General features: G+C 39.0%; 1 protein-coding gene across 4 annotated transcripts in view; it reads left to right on the top strand.

Moving 5' to 3' along the window:
• The first annotated feature begins 506 nt into the window (after nt 1–506).
• AK5 (adenylate kinase 5) overlaps nt 507–19,094 on the top strand; it is a 293,062-nt gene continuing 274,474 nt past the window's right edge. The window contains exons 1-5 of one of the 4 annotated variants that reach the window (XM_005542979.5): nt 507–979; nt 5,491–5,677; nt 12,263–12,358; nt 16,011–16,180; nt 16,287–16,400. In XM_005542979.5, coding sequence (XP_005543036.2) covers nt 920–979; nt 5,491–5,677; nt 12,263–12,358; nt 16,011–16,180; nt 16,287–16,400 — 627 coding nt within the window. In that variant the 5' untranslated portion in view covers nt 507–919. Of the gene's footprint in view, nt 2,216–5,490; nt 5,678–12,190; nt 12,359–16,010; nt 16,181–16,286; nt 16,401–19,094 lie in introns of all 4 variants that reach the window. The other 3 variants (XM_005542978.5, XM_045368561.3, XM_074003470.1) reach the window with 3 other exon arrangements.

The following is a 19,094-nucleotide window of genomic DNA, read 5'->3' as shown; positions in this document are numbered from 1 at the left end:
TTATCCTAAAGTCGATAAGGATTTGTGACACCGACAGGGAAAAAATTCGAAACCAGCTAGCAAAACTTTCCTGAAGGATAGAGATACTCAAAATCTAAAAATTATCTTAAGGGTTGGATTCCATACCATGAATCCCCTTTTCCTCCTTCCCCACAGCTCCCTATAGTGAAAGATAGGTAACCTTAAGAATAAATGATAAATCCTGTGACAAGGTTTTTCATGAGAGTTCCTCGGGGACCCGGAGGTAACCGTGTATGTGCGTGCGTGTGTGTCTGTGTGTGTACAAGGTCCGGAGAAGCGAAACGGTGGCAGGTTCCTACAGACCCCGACCCTGTTCCCTTGGCCACCTGGTCCCGGGTAGCTGCATCCCTGGGCGGCGCACGCAGGGAAGCGTCGCGCTCTGGCGCCGGTGCGGCACCGAGGGGTATGACTGCGACCCCCTGCGCGCGCCCGCCCCCACCCCCGCACCTCGCGCCCGCCCGCGCAGCGTGACCGGCAGCCGCCGCAGACCCGGTTCGGGGAGGCGCGGAGCGCGGCGCGCTGAACCGGAGAGGCAGGCGGGCGGGCTGCTGCCTTGCGTCCGCCACGCTGTCCTCCCTCCTCCGCTCCCTGCGCCCCACCCCTGGCGGCCGCGCTGCCTGGCAGCCCGGGAAGCCGCGGCACAGCTGCTCGGCGCCTGCAGCTCCGGCTCAGGGACTGCAACTGAAGCGGGGGCGGCGGGAACGCGGAGACCACAGCCCCCGGGGAGAGGCGGAGGGGGTCCCTGGCCTGGGCGGAGAGGCTGAGCTGAGTGCGCGTGAGAAAGAGGGCTGCACCGCTGCTCGGCGCGGACTCTGCCAGCCCCAGCGCCAGCCCCGGCTCAGGTCGCCGCAGCCCGGGATCCTCCCCGCTTGCGCCCCAAGGCACGCGCGGCACAGCCATGAACACCAACGATGCCAAGGAGTATCTGGCCCGGAGGGAAATCCCTCAGCTTTTTGAGGTAGGGGCTACGGCTGGCCGACGGGCGGGAGCATCCGGGGACTGCATCTCGGGGGTTCGGGGTGAGGCAGCCGCGCCCCGTCCCACCTTCCCCACGCGGGGCATGTAATTGAAGGGGCTTGCAGAAGCGCACTCGCCCGCTCGCCCGAGGGTAGTCGCCTTTCCCGCGGGTTGCCAGGGTCCTTGTCAGATGGCTGGGCTTAGAAGCCTGCATCTTAGAGATCAAGTTTCAGTCTTCCAGCAGGGTTCTGAAAGCAGCCTGCCCCCATCGCGCCCCTCGGATGTGGACACCCAGGGTGGGCTCCAGACCGCGGCCGGGCTGCGCTCTCTGGAGGCGAGGGCCAGGCCAGGTGGCTGCACTATCTCCCAGCAGCGAGTAAAGATTCGAAACTGAGGGATCCAGAGCCCTAGTCACTCTACTTGTCCAGGGTTGGAACCCCTGGGGGAAGAGGAAATGTGGACGAAGGCAGCCCTCCCCGGAGACAGCTTGGAAGAGAGAGATGAAGATGCAAAAAGCAAAACCCAACCTATCGAGTGCCACCTCCCCGGTGACAGGCCCCCAGCGTTGCTCTGCGCTTTCGCTGAATGAACTCCTGAGCACGTTTTTCCGTTGCCTAGGAAGGGTTGGGCCGCAGGTTTCGCCAGTGCTCGACAACCCACCTGGAGATAGCAACTCCTGTTGCTCAGTCTTCAAACCGAAGCACAGCATCATCTGCACCGGGACCCAGAGTGGGGGGAACACTTGGGGACTGAGAGAGAGGAGGCTTGAGGAATGAACCTTAGTCGGTTCTAAGCCACAGCCCCTGTCTCAGGTCGTTTTGGCTTCCTTTCCTTCTCTTCGTATTTGAATTTAAAAACATTCCTGAATCTCAAGTGCTTTTGCTTGAAGTGGGGGGAGGAGGAGAAAAGAATAGAAGCAAGCCAAGCTTCCTAAGCGAGCTCTGAAAGGGGAAATCCATTCTCTGCAAACCTCGTTCCCATTTCTGAAAACTGATAGACTGATATCGTAAACTAAAGGTCATGAGGGTTTTTTCCCCCCGATTTGAGGGATTTGTTCTGTTAAAAGGAATTTTAAAGCACCACTGGAGAAAATAATTTTGCCTCAGTTTCCCTAAACTGTCTTTAAAATGGGTTGCCATAATTACAGATCTTCTTTTCTCTCACCTCTATAAGCCACCGTTTTCAGGTCATCTGAAGTCAAGATTTCCAGGTGAAGCATTCACTGAGCTCAAGCGTGGTATGTGAAGCCCAAATCTAGCAAATGTGTTACTCCTGCGTGAAAATAATTAGGTGGTGTTGCATAAGGACAGGTCTTGAGAATGTGTGGGAATCTTAAGAGTTGTTCTTTTTTGGTTTTAATTTTCAAAAAGTAAATATGGAAATTAAGAGGCGAAGTTTTTCTCACAAAGATTACTACTGAGATATATTTCATTTCTACGCTTCTGAAAGAATCATTGAAAACATCTGTAGGAGGACCACATGATTGCAAAAATTCCTACATAGTACATCTTTTTGGTTTATAAATGTGGGTACGGTTTTTCCTCCTTGGTGGAAGGTAACCACAGAGAATTTTGATAGTTTATTAAAATCTACACCGTGTATGCAAATAAGTTATGGCAGGCCTTTTTGTTAAGGTTTTAGGTTTTTTATTTACTTTTCTGCATATGAATGGGATAAATAATGCACACCCAGAAAAGGAAGTCAACTTGCTTGGGTGAAATACAGTAATGGACTTAGATTCACTTCTGGACAGTAAGATGTAAGTAGACTGCTGGTGACCTCCAAAGGCTACATCCTTCAGTAAGACGAATCTGTGCTATGCGCAGCTCAAGAGGGAAGGAAAATCTGGCAGTTCTCCATGTGATGAGTGTAGACTGTAAAACTAAATACTTTAGGTTTTTAAAATGGATTTTGCCCACCACAATATTCTAAGTGTACAAAGTTTAACAATTAGCTATCTACTAAACACCAAGACATTGGCCCCAGCTGTGGATATTAGAGGCCATTATAGACAAATTGATTATTGTATTGAAGTATTTTCAGACAAGTAAATATATCTAACTGACCTTTTCAGATTTTTTCCTAATTTGAGACATCATGTAAGCCAAATGGAATATGGGATATCTCTGGTAGGTTCATTTTTGAAATGTGTTTCCGGTTTTAGACTTTTTTAAAACCACTTTCTTATTATTTTGTCATGAGTTCTTAATTCTGGCTAACTTTATGGTGTGTATATTGATCTTGTACCTTACAGCAGAGATTTGGCAATCAATTTGAATACTGTGGAAAGTCAAATTAGATTATTCAAGGTCTCAAAGGGTTCACTCAGAGACTGAGCAATAATATGTGCTGGTTGTCTTCAATCCCTGAGAGTGGCTGGCTGTTAGAAAAAACGATCTGAATTATCCATGAAGGAATGGAACTCATTGCCCTATTTTAAAATCAATGCCCTTTGGAGAACCAGTTTTGTTTAAGGACGCTGGAAATGTATATTTTCAGAAAAGAGTCATTGAGTGTGTTCACCCATTTCAGGCAATAGTAGGGATTAAAAGAGGGCATTTTGCAGATGGCACAGAGAATCTCATGTTTTCTTTTATCTTACACCACATTTCTGCAACAGGTACAGAGAAGAACATATGGGTTTTGGAATCAGAAACATTGAATTGAAATCCTGGGCCTAGGTGTTTCTAGTTGAGTAAACTGGAGTAGTCACTAACATCTCTGAGTTGTGATTTCCTAATCTATAAAATGGGGGTAATAAAGTCACACAGGGCTGAGAATGCACTGGGTATGCAAATAAATATATGACATAGAGGCTTTTATTTATTAATAAGATTAATACTGGCTTGGCATATGGGAGAAATGTGAGAAGCTCAACTGCAATGTGTGTGTATATAGGACAGATTTTGACAAACAAACTGGATTGGATGCCCTGGTAGTTTTTTCTGCTCCCTCTGCAATTGAACTTGGCTGATAGAGGTGCACACTCTAGCTTACTCTATTTAGGATTTCAGAAAACAAACGTACCTGGTGAGAATTGCCTACCATTCTGAGCAAATTACACAGGAAATAATTGAAAATAAAATACTGTATTTAAACAGATGTCAGCCCTTCAAAGGGTGTTTTGTATGCTAACAATGTATATTGGTAAGAATAATCCTTTATGCTTTTTCCATGAAATACTCCAAAGGAAAATATTTTGTACATCAGTCCAGCTTCCAGGAATCAGCATTTCCAAACTGGTGGCGTTTTTAGAAACTAGTACCAGTGACACATCAGACACCATGAACCATGAAAGCAATAGCAGGATCATGCCTTTTTTCCTTCCCCATCTGGAATCTTAGTGGATATTGTAGTGACCTACTCTATGTCAAACAGTAATTTTTTTTTTTTAGTCTCACTTAGATTTGAGCTTTGAGGGATTTTTTTTCCAATTGGAAAACAGTTAAATATGCACCTACCAAATGTCAGGGAAAGCATCAGTATCTGGGGATTGAAAAATGAATGAGACTCACTCTGTGTTGTCGAAGAGCTTATAATTTAGAAGAGAGACCAATGCATAACCCAATGGTTTCAGTATAAATGACAAACAAGTATGATGTTTTATGCTGGATACCTGAGAACACGGAAGAAGGGGTTCACAGACCAACCTAGGGATTCAGAGAAGACTTCCTGATAGTAATAATAACTAAAACCACCAACAAAGTTTGTTTGGCACTTACTATGTGCCACGCAGTTAATGTGCACTGTACAAATATGAAATTATTTAATTCTTTAAAAACTCTATGAGGTATTTATTATTACCCCCATTTTATAAAAGAAGAAACTGAGGTTTAGAGACATAAAGGGTGGGTAGGAGTGAGACAAATAATGACTGGGGCATTTTCACATGCTGCATTTTATCTCACTGTGATAAAGTGAACGGCTCTTCCATTTTAAACTATCTAGTTGCCTGAATTGCTTAAGAGGCAGAGAATGCTGAACTGAAAACTAATTAGGCAAGAATTTAAGGGATTATCTTAATGACTCCATCAGATTGTAATTTCAACTCTGTTTATTAAAAGACAAATGCAAAGAACAAAAACAACCAGAATCCAAAGATGAGCCATAACACTATTTTAACAAAGGTGGGTGGGGCCACGTGCGGTGGCTCATGCCTGTAGTCCCAACACTTTGGGAGGCCAAGGTGGGTGGAGGCCGAGGTGGGTGGATCGCTTGAGGTCAGAAGTTCGAAACCAACCTGGCCAATATGGTGAAACCCTGTCTCTACTAAAAATACAAAAAGTAGCTGGGCATAATGGTGTGCACCTGTAATCCCAGCTACTCGGAAGGCTGAGGCAGGAGAATCACTTGAACCAAGGAAGTGGAGGTTGCAGTGAGCCAAGATTGTGCCACTGTACTCCAGCCTGGGCAGCAGAGTGAGACTCTATCTCAGAAAAATAAATTAAATTAAATTTTTAAAAAAACAAAGGTGGGTTGAAAAGTATTTGTACATATTTTGTTTTATTTCAGAGCCTTTTGAATGGACTGATGTGTTCTAAGCCTGAAGACCCAGTAGAATACTTGGAAAGTTGTTTACAGAAAGTCAAGGAACTGGGTGGCTGTGACAAGGTGAAATGGGATACATTTGTAAGCCAGGAAAAGAAGACCTTACCTCCGCTAAATGGAGGACAGTCACGGAGATCCTTTCTAAGAAATGGTAATGTATATGGAGAATAATAGACAGTTTTATAGTTATAGCAATTCTCTTTAAAACATGCCATATAGACTATACACAGTGATTTCATTTTTTGAGTTTATAAATGCCTGAAGTCCTTGGATCATGATTAATTTCTCTCTGCTACTAATCCTAATCACTTCCATAAAAAGATAAACAAAATTACACACCGTTGTCCAACAATTCACTAGAGGCTTAATGAAATTTTATATTACTGACTTCATTATTTTGCAAAATAAATTACATTAGCAAACCATACATACATTTTTCTTAAAATTGCAAATAAGATTTCTCACAATAAATGAATAGAATAGAGGTATAATTGGTAGTTATTGCATAGCAGTTCAGCATTTTTTTATTACCTAGAAAGAGATTTGGCTTACTAATGTTTCCAAGTTCAGAGTTCATAATAATGCATCTGCATAAATGCATGTGAAGTTTATACTAGTGATAAAAGAAAAACTTCAGCCAAATTAAATCTAAAGGAGTTTAATTGAGCAACAAACAATTCATGAACTGGGCAACCCCCAGAAACACAGCAGATGCACAGAGAAACCAGTGCAGCCACGTGGTGGAAGATTTATAGACCAAAAAAGGGAAATGACATACAGAAATCAGAAGTGAGATACAGAATGGCTGGATTGGTTACAACTTAGCATTTGCCATATTGAACACAGTTTGAACGCTCAATCGTGTATAAATGGTTGAAGTACAGCCGCTGGGATCGGCCAAGACTCAGCTATTGTTACAGGTGCATACTCCTAAGTTAGGTTTTCAATCTTGTCTGCCTATTAAGCTAGGTTGCAGTTTGTCCGCAAGGACTCAAATATAGAAGTATGGAGTCCTTCTCAGGTCACATTTAGTTCACTTTAACACTAGTTAATTCAATAAAAAAATTTTTAAGCATCTACTGAATGCAATGTATTAATTAATACATTAATCTAGGAATTTGGGTGCTATAAAAGAAGTTGGAAAAGTAAACTTGTTTAAATTTTAGGAGTTGTTTAGAACTAAAAACTGTAGTTCATTAGAGAAGATTCATGGTGTTTTGATCTCTTTCTGAAACATGTGCTTGTCAAAATTAGGGGTTCAACATGAACCAACCAGCCTTTCAACTTCTAGATGAAGTTGAGACGTATAATAGTATGTGCAAATTGGAATCAGCTCAAATCAGGGGAAACTAAATTCTGTTCTAGTGGCCAAGATCATTACATTTTCAAAACTGAAACCATTCTCAAAAATTATACAACAAAAGGTTTGTGCTATACAGACAGCATCTGAAATGGAGACAATTCTATCTGCAATGAATATAGGCAGGAAGCAAATCTTAGTTTGCTTAACCTTATTAGTCATGACTCACATAGATTTTATTTGAATGCAGTGTGGGAAAAAGTCATAGTGTGCTAATTTTCAAGGAACACAAGCAAAAGAAGGCAAACAGAAATAGATTTTCCTAAGAAACATCTCTAAAGAAAAGAGTCCTTCACCATTCATGCAGAAGTCAGTGATATGACCCTGACCAAATTTCCCAGTGCTGCTGAGAAGTAATGAGATGTCTGAAGTTGCTATTTAAAACTAATTTTACAAACTTTCAAATGTTATAATGGACCAAAAAACAGAAAAATAGCTAGAAAATTTTTGGTGTGACTATAAGGTAATGAGATTAGCACTCTGAGTCTTAGCAATTAATCTCATTACCGTGCAAGGTCTCTCACCGCTGTCCGTCTTACATAGACAGGAGGTAAAATAACACTCAGTACAAAATAAGCCATGTGGTTACATTCTATGGGAAGTCCTAAGGTAAGGTTGTGTCTTTATATACTTACTAAATCAAATTTGCACCAAATATTTTGATTTGACCTTTAGGACCTTACAATACCAAAGAGATTTTTCTCTTGCCATACAGTCTATTCATAGACCCACGTTCTGGTTTGATAACCAAGCAGAGTCCCAGGTATAAAGTTCACTCTTTGTAAATCAGCAGGATTTCTGGTTCACTGAGAACAGCCTGATACACAGAGTAGCAAATGAACAGAATTGGAGTTTAGAACTCCAAACTGTGCAGACACAGCTTAGATATGCCCTCTCTGTGGGCAGCAGGTACTCATGGTTGTATCTTTACCCAGTTGCTGCTGCAGCATACCACTTAGTACATTACTACTTTGGTGAATAAATGATATTTTTGTGGGCTTGAACAGTTCATACACATCCCCAACATACGGGAAGCTTACTTCCCAGGGTGTCATCATACTTAATGTCTGGCTCCCTGTTAAATACATACCCCGTACTCTTGTTAGATCAAGCGAGGTAAATATGGGAATCTGCTTTCTAAACCTTAAAGTACTAATAAACTTCAGGTATACATTTTAAAAATTAAATCTGAGAAGCTATGACATCTACTTAGTCGGACGCTGCTCTGAGTGGGTGTAAAAGTGACTGCAACAAAATGAAATCTTGATACTTCTATTTGATACTTTTTTATATTGTTACTTGGCCTGATTGTACATAGAAGCTAGGCAGGTCATGTGTCAATAGAGAATGGTAAGGACTGTGGCCAAACTAGAGAGCAGAGCTAGAGAGAACAATCATTGTTTAAAGACAGTTAAGTACTAATTTTGCAAAAATGTCCAGCTGAACAAAACACATCTGTGGGGCTATGTTGGGTACACAAATTGTGAGTTTGGAATTCCCAATCTAGCAGGATAAGCTAAAACAAGAATGGAAAATGTAGGCTTAATTTTCATTAAAATAAGATTGCATGTTAATTTTAGGTTCTCCATACCCACTGATACTTTACCAAAATTCCCACACGGGGATCTTTTAGTTAATCATCAAATACAAAATTTTCATATACCTATGGTGGTAAGAATGTGACATCACATGGTCTTGTATCTGAAAGTATGCTAAAAAGCGGAAAATGATTTCTAAACTGGTCCTGTATTCTATTTTATGAAATACTTTATTCATTTGTGCTTTGAAGGTTTTAGTTGTAATGTGTGGAATCGTTTATTACATTCAACAAAATTCCTAACTGCCCAGTATCTTAAAGCATAGTGATTATTTCTAGAAATGAGTGATTCATGCATTTTTTGTAAAAATATTGCCTTAGCTATGTTAATGTGTTATTACTATGAAAAATTATTCTGTGAAATGAAACATTTTCATCATCTAATCAAGTTACTTTCCTAAGTTAAAATATGATAAAGCAAGGATTAAATTATTGGCTGACTGTCTTTAAAGCATTAAATATGAGGTAAGCATCCCTTTCTTTCTGCCACATGCATACAATTGAATAATTATCTGTAAATAAGAGTTCTAATCCCATAACCCCAAACATTCATAGAGCCTGTCTTCCAGAATATCTCATTATCTTATATTCAACATGTCCAAAACCAAACACACTATATTTATTTCAAAACCAGCACTTACTTCTTTTCCTGTTTCCATGAAGTCAGCCGGTAAGTCAGTTGGGCAATAAATTAACCATTTATTGAGTACTACTATGTGTCAGACATTCTTTTAGGACTGAAAATCCAGCCACCAGGAAAGAACAGACATGGCACCTTCCTTTGGGGACCTTACAGCCTAGCAGTGAAGTCAAGCAGCAGGAATATAAGCAGGAGCACAATGGCACCATAGGAAAATCGTATGCTAAGGAATTAACCATGTTAACAAAGGACTGAATCTAACCTAGCTGGGGTTCAGGATCGGCTTCCTGGAAGAGGTGATGTGCTTATATTTGGAGCCGAAAGCTAAGTGTGTGTTAGCTAGAGAAGGATGAAAGAGATTGTACCAGGGAACAGCGAAGAGAAGTTCCTGAGGCAGACAAAGAGGCTGTAATTTGGTTAGGAATGAGAGAAGTCCAATATTGCTGGAGCAGAAAAGAGAGGGCAGAAAGATACTATATGAAATGCAGTATGGTCCTTATCCTTTTAGACTTGAAACCTGGAAATTGTTTTTGAACTGTCACCGCCTTTCATTTCTCGTATTCCAACCCTAATCGCATCCTTCAGATCTGGCCATCCATTTCCGTTTCCCCTGCTACCACTCTAGCCTAAGCCTTCATTTCTCATCTGTTGATTACTTTAACAGCCACCTAGCTGCTACTGTTTCTGTTCTTAGTCTTTCCCTGCTCCAATTCATTTTAACTAGCAGATTAACCTTCCTAAAACATGTATTTCATTTCATTGTTTCCTTTCGTTTACCAACCCTCCCCTGCAAATCATCCACTGGCTTTCTACTAAAGCTAAACCCTTTACCATGGTAAAGGGTTCAGGGACCTCCACATTGAACCACGCTCTGCCCACCCATTTTATCTTCTGAGTTTTCTCTATGGGAAACTATTTCAGTAAGATATTCTTTTTATTATTAATTCAACAAATATTTATTGGACACTGACCATCTGCCAAGCACAGTTCTAGATCCCAGGGATACAGAGCTCCAGACCATAGGTAAGGCCCCTGCTCTCATGAAACTTATAATCCAATTGGAGAAGACAAACAATGAATGAATGGATAAATGAAGAAACTCTCAGATGGTGAAGTAGGTGCTGTGCAGAGCATTAGAGTGATGTCCCTGAGACTCACTAGGAGGCTGCACTAGATTAGAAAGTCAGTAAAGTCCTCTTGCAGGAGGTGACCTTTAAGGTAAAGTGTCAATGACAAGAAGCAGTCAGCCATGGGAGAAACAGGGGAAGAACATTTCAGGCAGTTGATTGTGGTGGCAAGCATGGAAGCAGGTAGATCAGTAAATAGTCTATTATGATATTCCAGGTAAAATATGATGATGGCTTTGGAAGAGTTGTGATAGTAGAGATGGAGAGAAGCATATGCATTTGGTATATGATTTGCAAATAAAGTATTGGGAGTAGATGTGCAGAGAGAAGGAAGAAAGTAACCAAGGATAATGTTTCGAATTTTGTCTAATGTTGGATGAACTGATTAAATTTCAAGGCAGAGCAGGATACTGTTGTTGGTGCTTTTCCTGATGTAGCCCTTCCCAGATCTTTCTAAAAGAGATCTACTGTCATCTGCAGACTACCCAGTGCTTTTCATGAAGCTAAAATGAATCTAGTGGGTCCGTGGTCAATGGCCTTATTTATTGTATCAACAGAGAATGGAAAGTTCTAACAGATCAACATCCCTGGGAGGAGATGTGAGCCTTATGCCATGCTAAGATACGGTAGTCAGCAGAATTCCTCATGGAAGGCCAGGTGGCCTCCTGTTTGCTTTGTGCGAGTGCCTTTTGGGTAGTTAGTGCTTCTCTGTGCCTCCTGGAATACTGACACCTGAGGTAAAGAAGAGGGAGCCATAAACTGTATATCAACAACTGGTTGAGACCATCTCCCTAGTTTGGACTTGCCAGCCCTGTCCTCTGGTCCTTTTGAGTATGTCATTTGAATTTCTGACTCGGAGTCTTCATACTGTTCCCACCAACTAGGTTATATTTCCTGCATTTCATCACCTGTGCTTGTCTTTCAAAGTTCAGGTCCTGCCTCCTTTGCAAGTCCTTTCTTACCACTGCAGCCCAAATGTAATTCATTAAATTACTGTGGTGTTTATCAGAGAGATACTCATTTTACCACTTATCATGACTGGTGTTCATACAGCTATAAGATATAAACATATAAGCTCTAGTTTATAAGCACTGAAGGGACAGGACTACATCTTATTCTTACACTAAATTACTCTTAACACACTAACATATCTGGCGTGTTATAAACAGCAATAAATAGCAAGTATTTGTTGCCATTATAGATACAAACTTAAACTTTTACATCTTTAACTCAAGTAGATTAAAAATAATAAGTAAATTGATAAAGTAAAACTAGATGATGTTATAAGATATTCCAGTTGTAGGAATTATTGCACCCTCCTACTGACCGTGACAGTACCTTAATTTTTTATTCATTATACCAGCAAGCTATTCCATTAGATCACAATAGCATTTCTGGGTCATAGTAAGCAGCTTATCTGTATTTGTTGAATGAATGAAATACACAATATATAAGCATTAGCTTTATGGACAGGCAGCTGCATATGCTTGTGAAGGTTATGTACTACACAACTCCAGAGAGCACCATTTGCAGAGGCCACGACGTATGCAACCTACCAAACAAAACTAGGTAGTATCTGAGAAGGTTCCTTTTAGGGCAGAGGGTGGTAAAGTTTCATGAGCCAAGTTCATCTCACTGCCTGTTTTTACAAATGAAGTTTTATTGGAACACTGGCACACTCATTTGTTTATTATATTGTTTATGACTGCTTTCATACTACCATGGCTAAGTTGAACAGAAACTGCTCGGCTCACAAAGCCCAAAATATTAACTATCTGCCCCTTTGTGATAAAGCCTGCTGACCCCTAAGGGAGATTTCTTCCAGTTGAGAACAAAACAAACCCATTTCATTTTAAAATTGCTTTTACTAATTGTTTAAGTGTGAAGAGTGTTTTATTATGGTGTTTTTTCCTTTTCAAAGTTATCTTACTCTTTTGCAGTAATGCCTGAAAATTCAAACTTTCCATATCGGCGGTATGACCGGCTCCCTCCAATCCATCAATTCTCCATAGAAAGTGACACGGATCTCTCTGAGACTGCAGAGTTGATTGAGGAGTATGAGGTTTTTGATCCTACCAGACCTCGACCAAAAATCATTCTTGTTATAGGTATGAGGACAGAAAGCAAAAATTCTCATACTGTTGCTACCTTTGTTTATATATTTACATTTCAAAAAAGTAAATTGTGTATTATATGTGCAAACACTTAGTTGGATAATGACAATCAATAGAAACAAAAGCTCAAGGGACAATAAATGGAGATATTCTTAGTATAAGTTGCAATAAAATGAAAATTGTTATAATTATATAATCTAATGCCTATTGCATTTTCATAGATTCCCATTAAAATGTCATAGAAAATCTCTATAATGAATTGAAAGTAATACCTTCAAGATTTATTGTCCTGTGGTTTTATGTATTTAATCTTGATCACAGATAACTGAACCAGTTGAAGCTTTCTAAGAGCTGGATGTGGTGGTAGTCCCAGCTAGTAGGGAGGCTGAGCCAGGAAGATCCCTTCAGCCCAGGAGTCCAGCCTGGGCAACATAGTGAGACTCTGTTTCTAGAAGAAAAAAAGAAAGTCTTCTAAACATGATGTGATTTTTACCCCTTTGAACCAACAAATTAAATTTTTACTCACTATTAACTTTAGAGGGAAAAATAAATAATAATATATTGGTAAAGGTTCATATAAATGAATCTTCTTTATGGCAGATTGGCATCTGTAATAAATCCAAAGTTTCATTGTTAAAAGACAAACAAATCTAATAGAATAGTGTTTTACATAGCATATAACATCTGAGTATTAGCCAAAATAACAATAATAGTTCATTTTAAAAGTTGCCACTATGAATCTTATGTTGAATATGGAAATATCAGCTCCATGACATTTCACAGGAATAGAAAATGAAAATGTTTTAAATATTTTTGAAAAATTCCTTTTTGGTCAAGGAGGGAGGATCACTTGAGCCCAGGAGTTTCAGACCAGCCTGGTCAACATAGCAAGACCCTGTCTCTACAAAAAATTTTAAAACTTAGCTGGGTGTGGTGGCACACACCTGTAGTCCCAACTATTTGGGAGGCTGAAGTGGGAAGATAGCTTGAGCCCAGGAGTTCGAGGTTGCCGTGAACTCCACTGCACTCCAGTCTGGGTGACAGAGAGACCTCATCTCGAAAAAAGAAAAAAAAAATTTTGACTATTTTTGCAAATTCTTTCTCAAAATCTATAAAAATCATGAAGAGACCTGTGAACATGCAACATGTAGTCATTGTTTCATATTCCAGTTAGAATCACCTTTCACAGAGATGACCAAAAGCAAAACTCTGGCATGAAATGTTCAAAGCTGTTCTAGCTGGTTGCATTAACAGAGTGCCAGATTTATAGAGACCCCATGCAAGGAAGTAGTAGTGCTCCAGAGGACATAGCAATGTTGACAACTAGGAAAAAAGCATGCAAATAAACACACCAAGCTATAACAAGAATTTAAGCTCACTAGACTAGAAGGAATGACATTTGTATATTTTAAAGTGAAATGAAAATGAAATTGCAAATATATCTAGCCCTGAATTGTTAAAGACAAAATTACAGGAAGAGAGTTTAAAGTCAGTTTTTGAAGAGTTAAAATATTTTTTTGGAGAGTTAAAATATTTTTATGGCTTTATAGTAGCCACTGTTATGCCATAAATCTCTATTCTTGCAAGTGGAATGCATTCTTTTTGTGCTTAAAATTTTCAAGTCCTTACCTAGAAGACAGGGAAACACTTTAATAAATGATAGAACTACAGGTGAAAAATAATCGGGAATTTTGTCATCATTTTATGATTTGTATGTGGACAGAACACATTCTTTCTATTTTGCTGTTCTTGCTGCTAGTAATAAAGTATTGGTCATTATTAACAGGATGAACAAATGGAAGCTTGATTGTTCATGAAAATGGTTTGATAGCAAATTGATCTTGTATAAAAGAGCACAAATATTTTTTGTGTGTCCTATGAATTTTATATGAAAATGATTAAAATATTTCAATAAACTAAGATCTTTGGAGAATATGTAAATGCTCAAATCTCTCCCACTTCACATTTCTTTCTATTCAGTGAAATCAACTTGTTTTCCGAGGTTGTGATTCTCATTATAGGCTTACATGCCGTATTGTAACATTTTATATATTATAAGAATGATGAACCAATAAGTGTAAATAATTTTAAGAGGATTGAAACAAAGGAAGAAAGGAGAGGGTGGATCTTAGGTTGTCTGAGAGAATTGGGGCAATTTTGTGACTTTTTTTGGAATTATAAAATAATTGTACCTGAACCTTACAAATTTGTATTAGTTCGAACCTAAAAATGTGAGAGTGGGATATAGATACCCACATGGTTTCTCTTCTAGCACTGCAGAATTTTTTTAAGGCTGACTCTCTTGGAACAGATACGAATCTCTCTTATGTTAACATAATCATAAAATATCAGTGAGATGGACCCTAATATTTATAAGTATTAGAGATGTGAACAGACCAAAATTAAGCCCATTCTGGCTCTAGAAAATTAAATTGATTGGAACTTTCAGTTTTCAAAGTAAAATTAATTTGATAGAAACTTTCAGTAATTAAGCTCATCCAACAAATTAATGACAGAGAATATCTCTGTCAATTGTGCCAACTGCATTTTTTGTTGTCTACTGTTGCCTCCATTAGTTGACAAAATTTTTTTTCTTGAAAGTACCATAACATTCTCAGTGTGTCTGAATTTTTAAAATTAATGGAGTGTATGATCTCTTAGTTTGGTGGTTGTGATTAAGTGTGGAAATATAGCTTCTGAAAGATACCTGATTCTTCAAGGAATAAATCAGTTTGAATTTGTCAATGGAATTGGTCAGATAATTTTTTTATTTCAAGTCAATTCATGATTTGCCCATATATTAGTAGGTTAAAAGCAGCTATTTAAAACCAAAACTTACTTTTGATTTGAAAAATAATCTAGTAGAAGTCTTTAATCCATTTTGATTTTATTTTGCATATGACAAGAGATAGGGATCTGGTTTCTTTCCTCTGTATATGGATGTCTAGTTTTTCCAGCATCATTTATTGAAGAGACTGCTTTTTACACGGTGTGTGTTCTTGGCATCTTTGTGGAAAATGAGTTCACTGTAGGTGTGTGGATTTGTTTCTGGGTTCTCTATTCTGTTCCATTGGTCTATATGTCTGTTTTTACATTGCATAAAACTCTTGCATTCAAACAATATAAGGCAAGGACATGCACGAGCAAACATTTCAAAAAAGATTTAAATAAGCTGTGTAAATACTGGTGGGCCTTTGTCTAAAAATAATGGTTACATTTCACCGAATTACACATTAACTCTCTGTTGGCGTGGAATCCATTATTTTTATTTTGATCATTGTTTTTTATATCCCACAGATTTTTCTTTGATTACAGGAGGAAAAATGTTAGATTTTACATAGAAAAATGTCAAGATTTCTTTCAACTACATTGTTCAAAAAAATTTTTAATTAGCTATTTGCTCAAATAGGTAGAGGAAAAACCTGTATCTCTCATTTAATACAGTTGGTCAAGACAATTCTTTCCTTGATGAAGTCTCTACTTGCTTTACATTCAAAGGCAGCACTGAGAAAGCCGCAAATGGCTTTCCTATTTAACCACCTGCCTTGGTGACACAGAATCTGCATCCCAGATGAAGTAGTAGTTGTATAAAAGGGAGGTCCTTATTGTATCAGAAGATCACAGTTTTGCCTGTTTTAAATACTAGGTGGTCCAGGAAGCGGAAAGGGTACTCAGAGTTTGAAAATTGCAGAACGATATGGATTCCAATACATTTCTGTGGGAGAATTATTAAGAAAGAAGATCCACAGTACCAGCAGCAATAGGAAATGGAGTCTTATTGCCAAGATAATTACAACTGGAGAACTGGCCCCGCAGGTACTGCTGTATAATTTTCTTTTATTCTGCAAAATGTTTTCCTACCACTTGAGTATACTAAGTTTAACTGTGGTTTTTTTTTTTCCATCCTTTCTGTTTATAAAAGGAAACAACAATTACAGAGATAAAACAAAAATTGATGCAAATACCTGATGAAGAGGGCATTGTTATTGATGGATTTCCAAGAGATGTTGCCCAGGCTCTATCTTTTGAGGACCAAGTAAGAATGTCTCCTTCTATTTTAAATGGACTATTTTTTTGCTTAAAATTTTGGGAATAAAAACAAAAAGACTTCTTGGAAGACTTGTGGTGCTTTTGAATGAATTCTGGTCTGAAAACAGGCAAACATATCAGTGTGGGTTGGCAGAAGGTCATTTCTTTGGCAAACACTTAAAAATTGAAGACAGTCTCTGCCAAAAGGAAAGATAGCTAATGATAGAATTCTTTTTATTGAAAAATGCAAATCTCTCTAAAATTTATTTCAAAATACTTTTCATACAATTGTTTTTTATCTTGAATTACTAAGAATAAGCCTTATTCAGTACTGTCCAGGGATGCAAAACATTACCCTGTACTTATATTCATGCCAACTAAGGAAACTTTCTTCGGGTTGTGAAATACTGAACCACCTACGTAGATTAAGATAGGGTTCGGTTGCCAGAATTTGAGTAGGCTATGCCTGCTCAACCCCCACCACATCTGTTTTAAAGGAAAATAAATCAATTAAAGTATTTTATATATATATTTAAGCTTTAAAATCTCATGTTAATTGGTTTTTCATTTTAAAAAATTAAGGCTGGACTCAGTGGCTCACGCCTGTAATCCCAACAATTTGGAAGGCTGAGGTGGGTAGATGGCTTGAGCCCAGGAGTTTCAGACCAGCCTGGGCAATATGACAAAACCCCATCTCAAAAAAAAAAAAAAAAAACCTGAAAATTAACCAGGTATAGTGGCGCACACCTGTAGCCCCAGCTACTCAGGAGGCTAAGAGAGACTGAGAGGCAGGAGAATCACCTGAGCTCAGGACATCAAGACTACAGTGAGCCAAGATGTTACCACTGCACTCCAGCATGGGTGACACAGCAAGACCCTGCTTCAAAAAAAATTTCTTTTAATTACAGAAGTAATATATGCTCATACAAATTTTAAGTCTATCTGTAAAACGTGAAAGTCCATCAACACCCTCCCATCCCACTGCTCCTCCTTTCCTGAGAAATAGGAGTACTGTTAGGTTTGTTATATATTCTTCCAGACCTTTTTCTATACTTACATGCATACATACATGTATGGATGCACATGCTCATATTCAAATGCATTCTAAATTTTCATAACGACTTTTCCAAGTTATATCAATGTTGAATGAGAGTATCTTTTTCTAGAGACCCTTTCCAACCAGATATGATTCATGTGTAAAATTTTTGCCAACCTGATAAGTAAATGGCATTTTGTGTTTTAAACTTGCATTTCTTGGGTTACTATTAAGGTTAAGTATATTTTCATACACTCATTGGACATTTGTATTGAGAATTATGTGAATTGCCTGTTCTCCTTTGCCCATTTTTCTACAGACTTTTAAATATTTTTCTTATTTATTTCAAGGAGCGTTTAACATATTACAGATACCGTATTATACAGTATTAGGTAAAATACGATGTCAGTTTGTGTATCACATGAAAGAAGCCTGGAGTTGGGCAGTTCACGGCCAGGGTAGCTTTACAAAACATTTTTTTGAATGTTCCCATTAACTGTTTTGGATCACCTATTGTGCTAGAATGTTTGCCTCCCCTTCTTAGGTTTCCTCTCCCACCGTCAGTCCAGAGCCTCTGGTGCTCAGTCAGCTTAAGGGCTTGGTTCTAATTGTTCTGGCTTTGAAGAGAGAAAAACTGGAAAATATCTGATGAAGTTTTGTTATTGCTGTTGCTACCACATTATATTCTATTGAAAGCGGGTGCTATGGCAGTCATTCCATGTGATTCTTTGTTATTGGTAGAAGTGTGATAGGCAGGGAGGCAGGCATTGCCACCCAAACCTGGTTCTCCCACCCACATATTGAATGTGCTAAACTTGGTAGGGACAAGCAGATGAAGCTACTTGATTTTTTTTTTCTGTCTATTGCTTTTTAAACATGCTATGTTGAGTATCTTTCTTTTTTGTTGAACAATAACTCAGGACGAGTCCCTGACTTTTCTGGTCACTTAAAAAACATTAACAAAAGATCTCATTTTCAGCTCTTGAAAAGTACAGTCCAATCTAAATCAAAACTTTAATTTCTTATTCACTTTAACATATCTCTGCTGTCCCCAGCTTGGACGAGATTCAGACTCAGAAACCTAAGGTGGTATAACAGAACTTGAAATTCCTACTCATGTGACTTGCAGTAGATGGGAGAGGGAGTAGATGGAAGAAAGGATTCCCTCCTACATAGGGAAGAGGTAGGAAAAGCATAACCCTCTGGTAACTCTCTCTGGATACCTGATCAATCTACATCTTCTTTTATATAGCCTAGTCATAGGTAACAGTACTGATTTGGGGTCTGTTAGCAAATTCTATAGGATGGTCTGTTATCTCTATGTAGAATGTGCAGCAACTTACATTTATTGTTTTCAACCACATTTCTGAGACTGAAAAGGTCCAATTTAACATCTTCTTAGGATGGCATTCTAGCAGCCTGGAGGTTCTTTGCCACTGTGGGCAGTACAGAGGTGTCTGAGGTCGATGTCACCTTTGCTTATCCTGCAGGAGTTAAGCGGGTATGGAGGCAAAGCTGAAATGTTATTGTAAAGCAGTGTCAGGGTCAGCCCTGATGATTCTACACCCTATGTAGGCTTAAGCTTCTGGGGTGTCTTTTTCTGCTACCATTTCTGACACCAAATGTGTGGTCTTCCACACCAGTTCTCCAGTTCTCCAACACCAA

The sequence above is a fragment of the Macaca fascicularis genome, chromosome 1, assembly GCF_037993035.2.
Source record: "Macaca fascicularis isolate 582-1 chromosome 1, T2T-MFA8v1.1".
Taxonomy (NCBI): domain Eukaryota; kingdom Metazoa; phylum Chordata; class Mammalia; order Primates; family Cercopithecidae; genus Macaca; species Macaca fascicularis.
The sequence above is the reverse complement of the archived record's forward strand: the minus strand, read 5'-3'. Positions and strand labels throughout refer to the sequence as shown.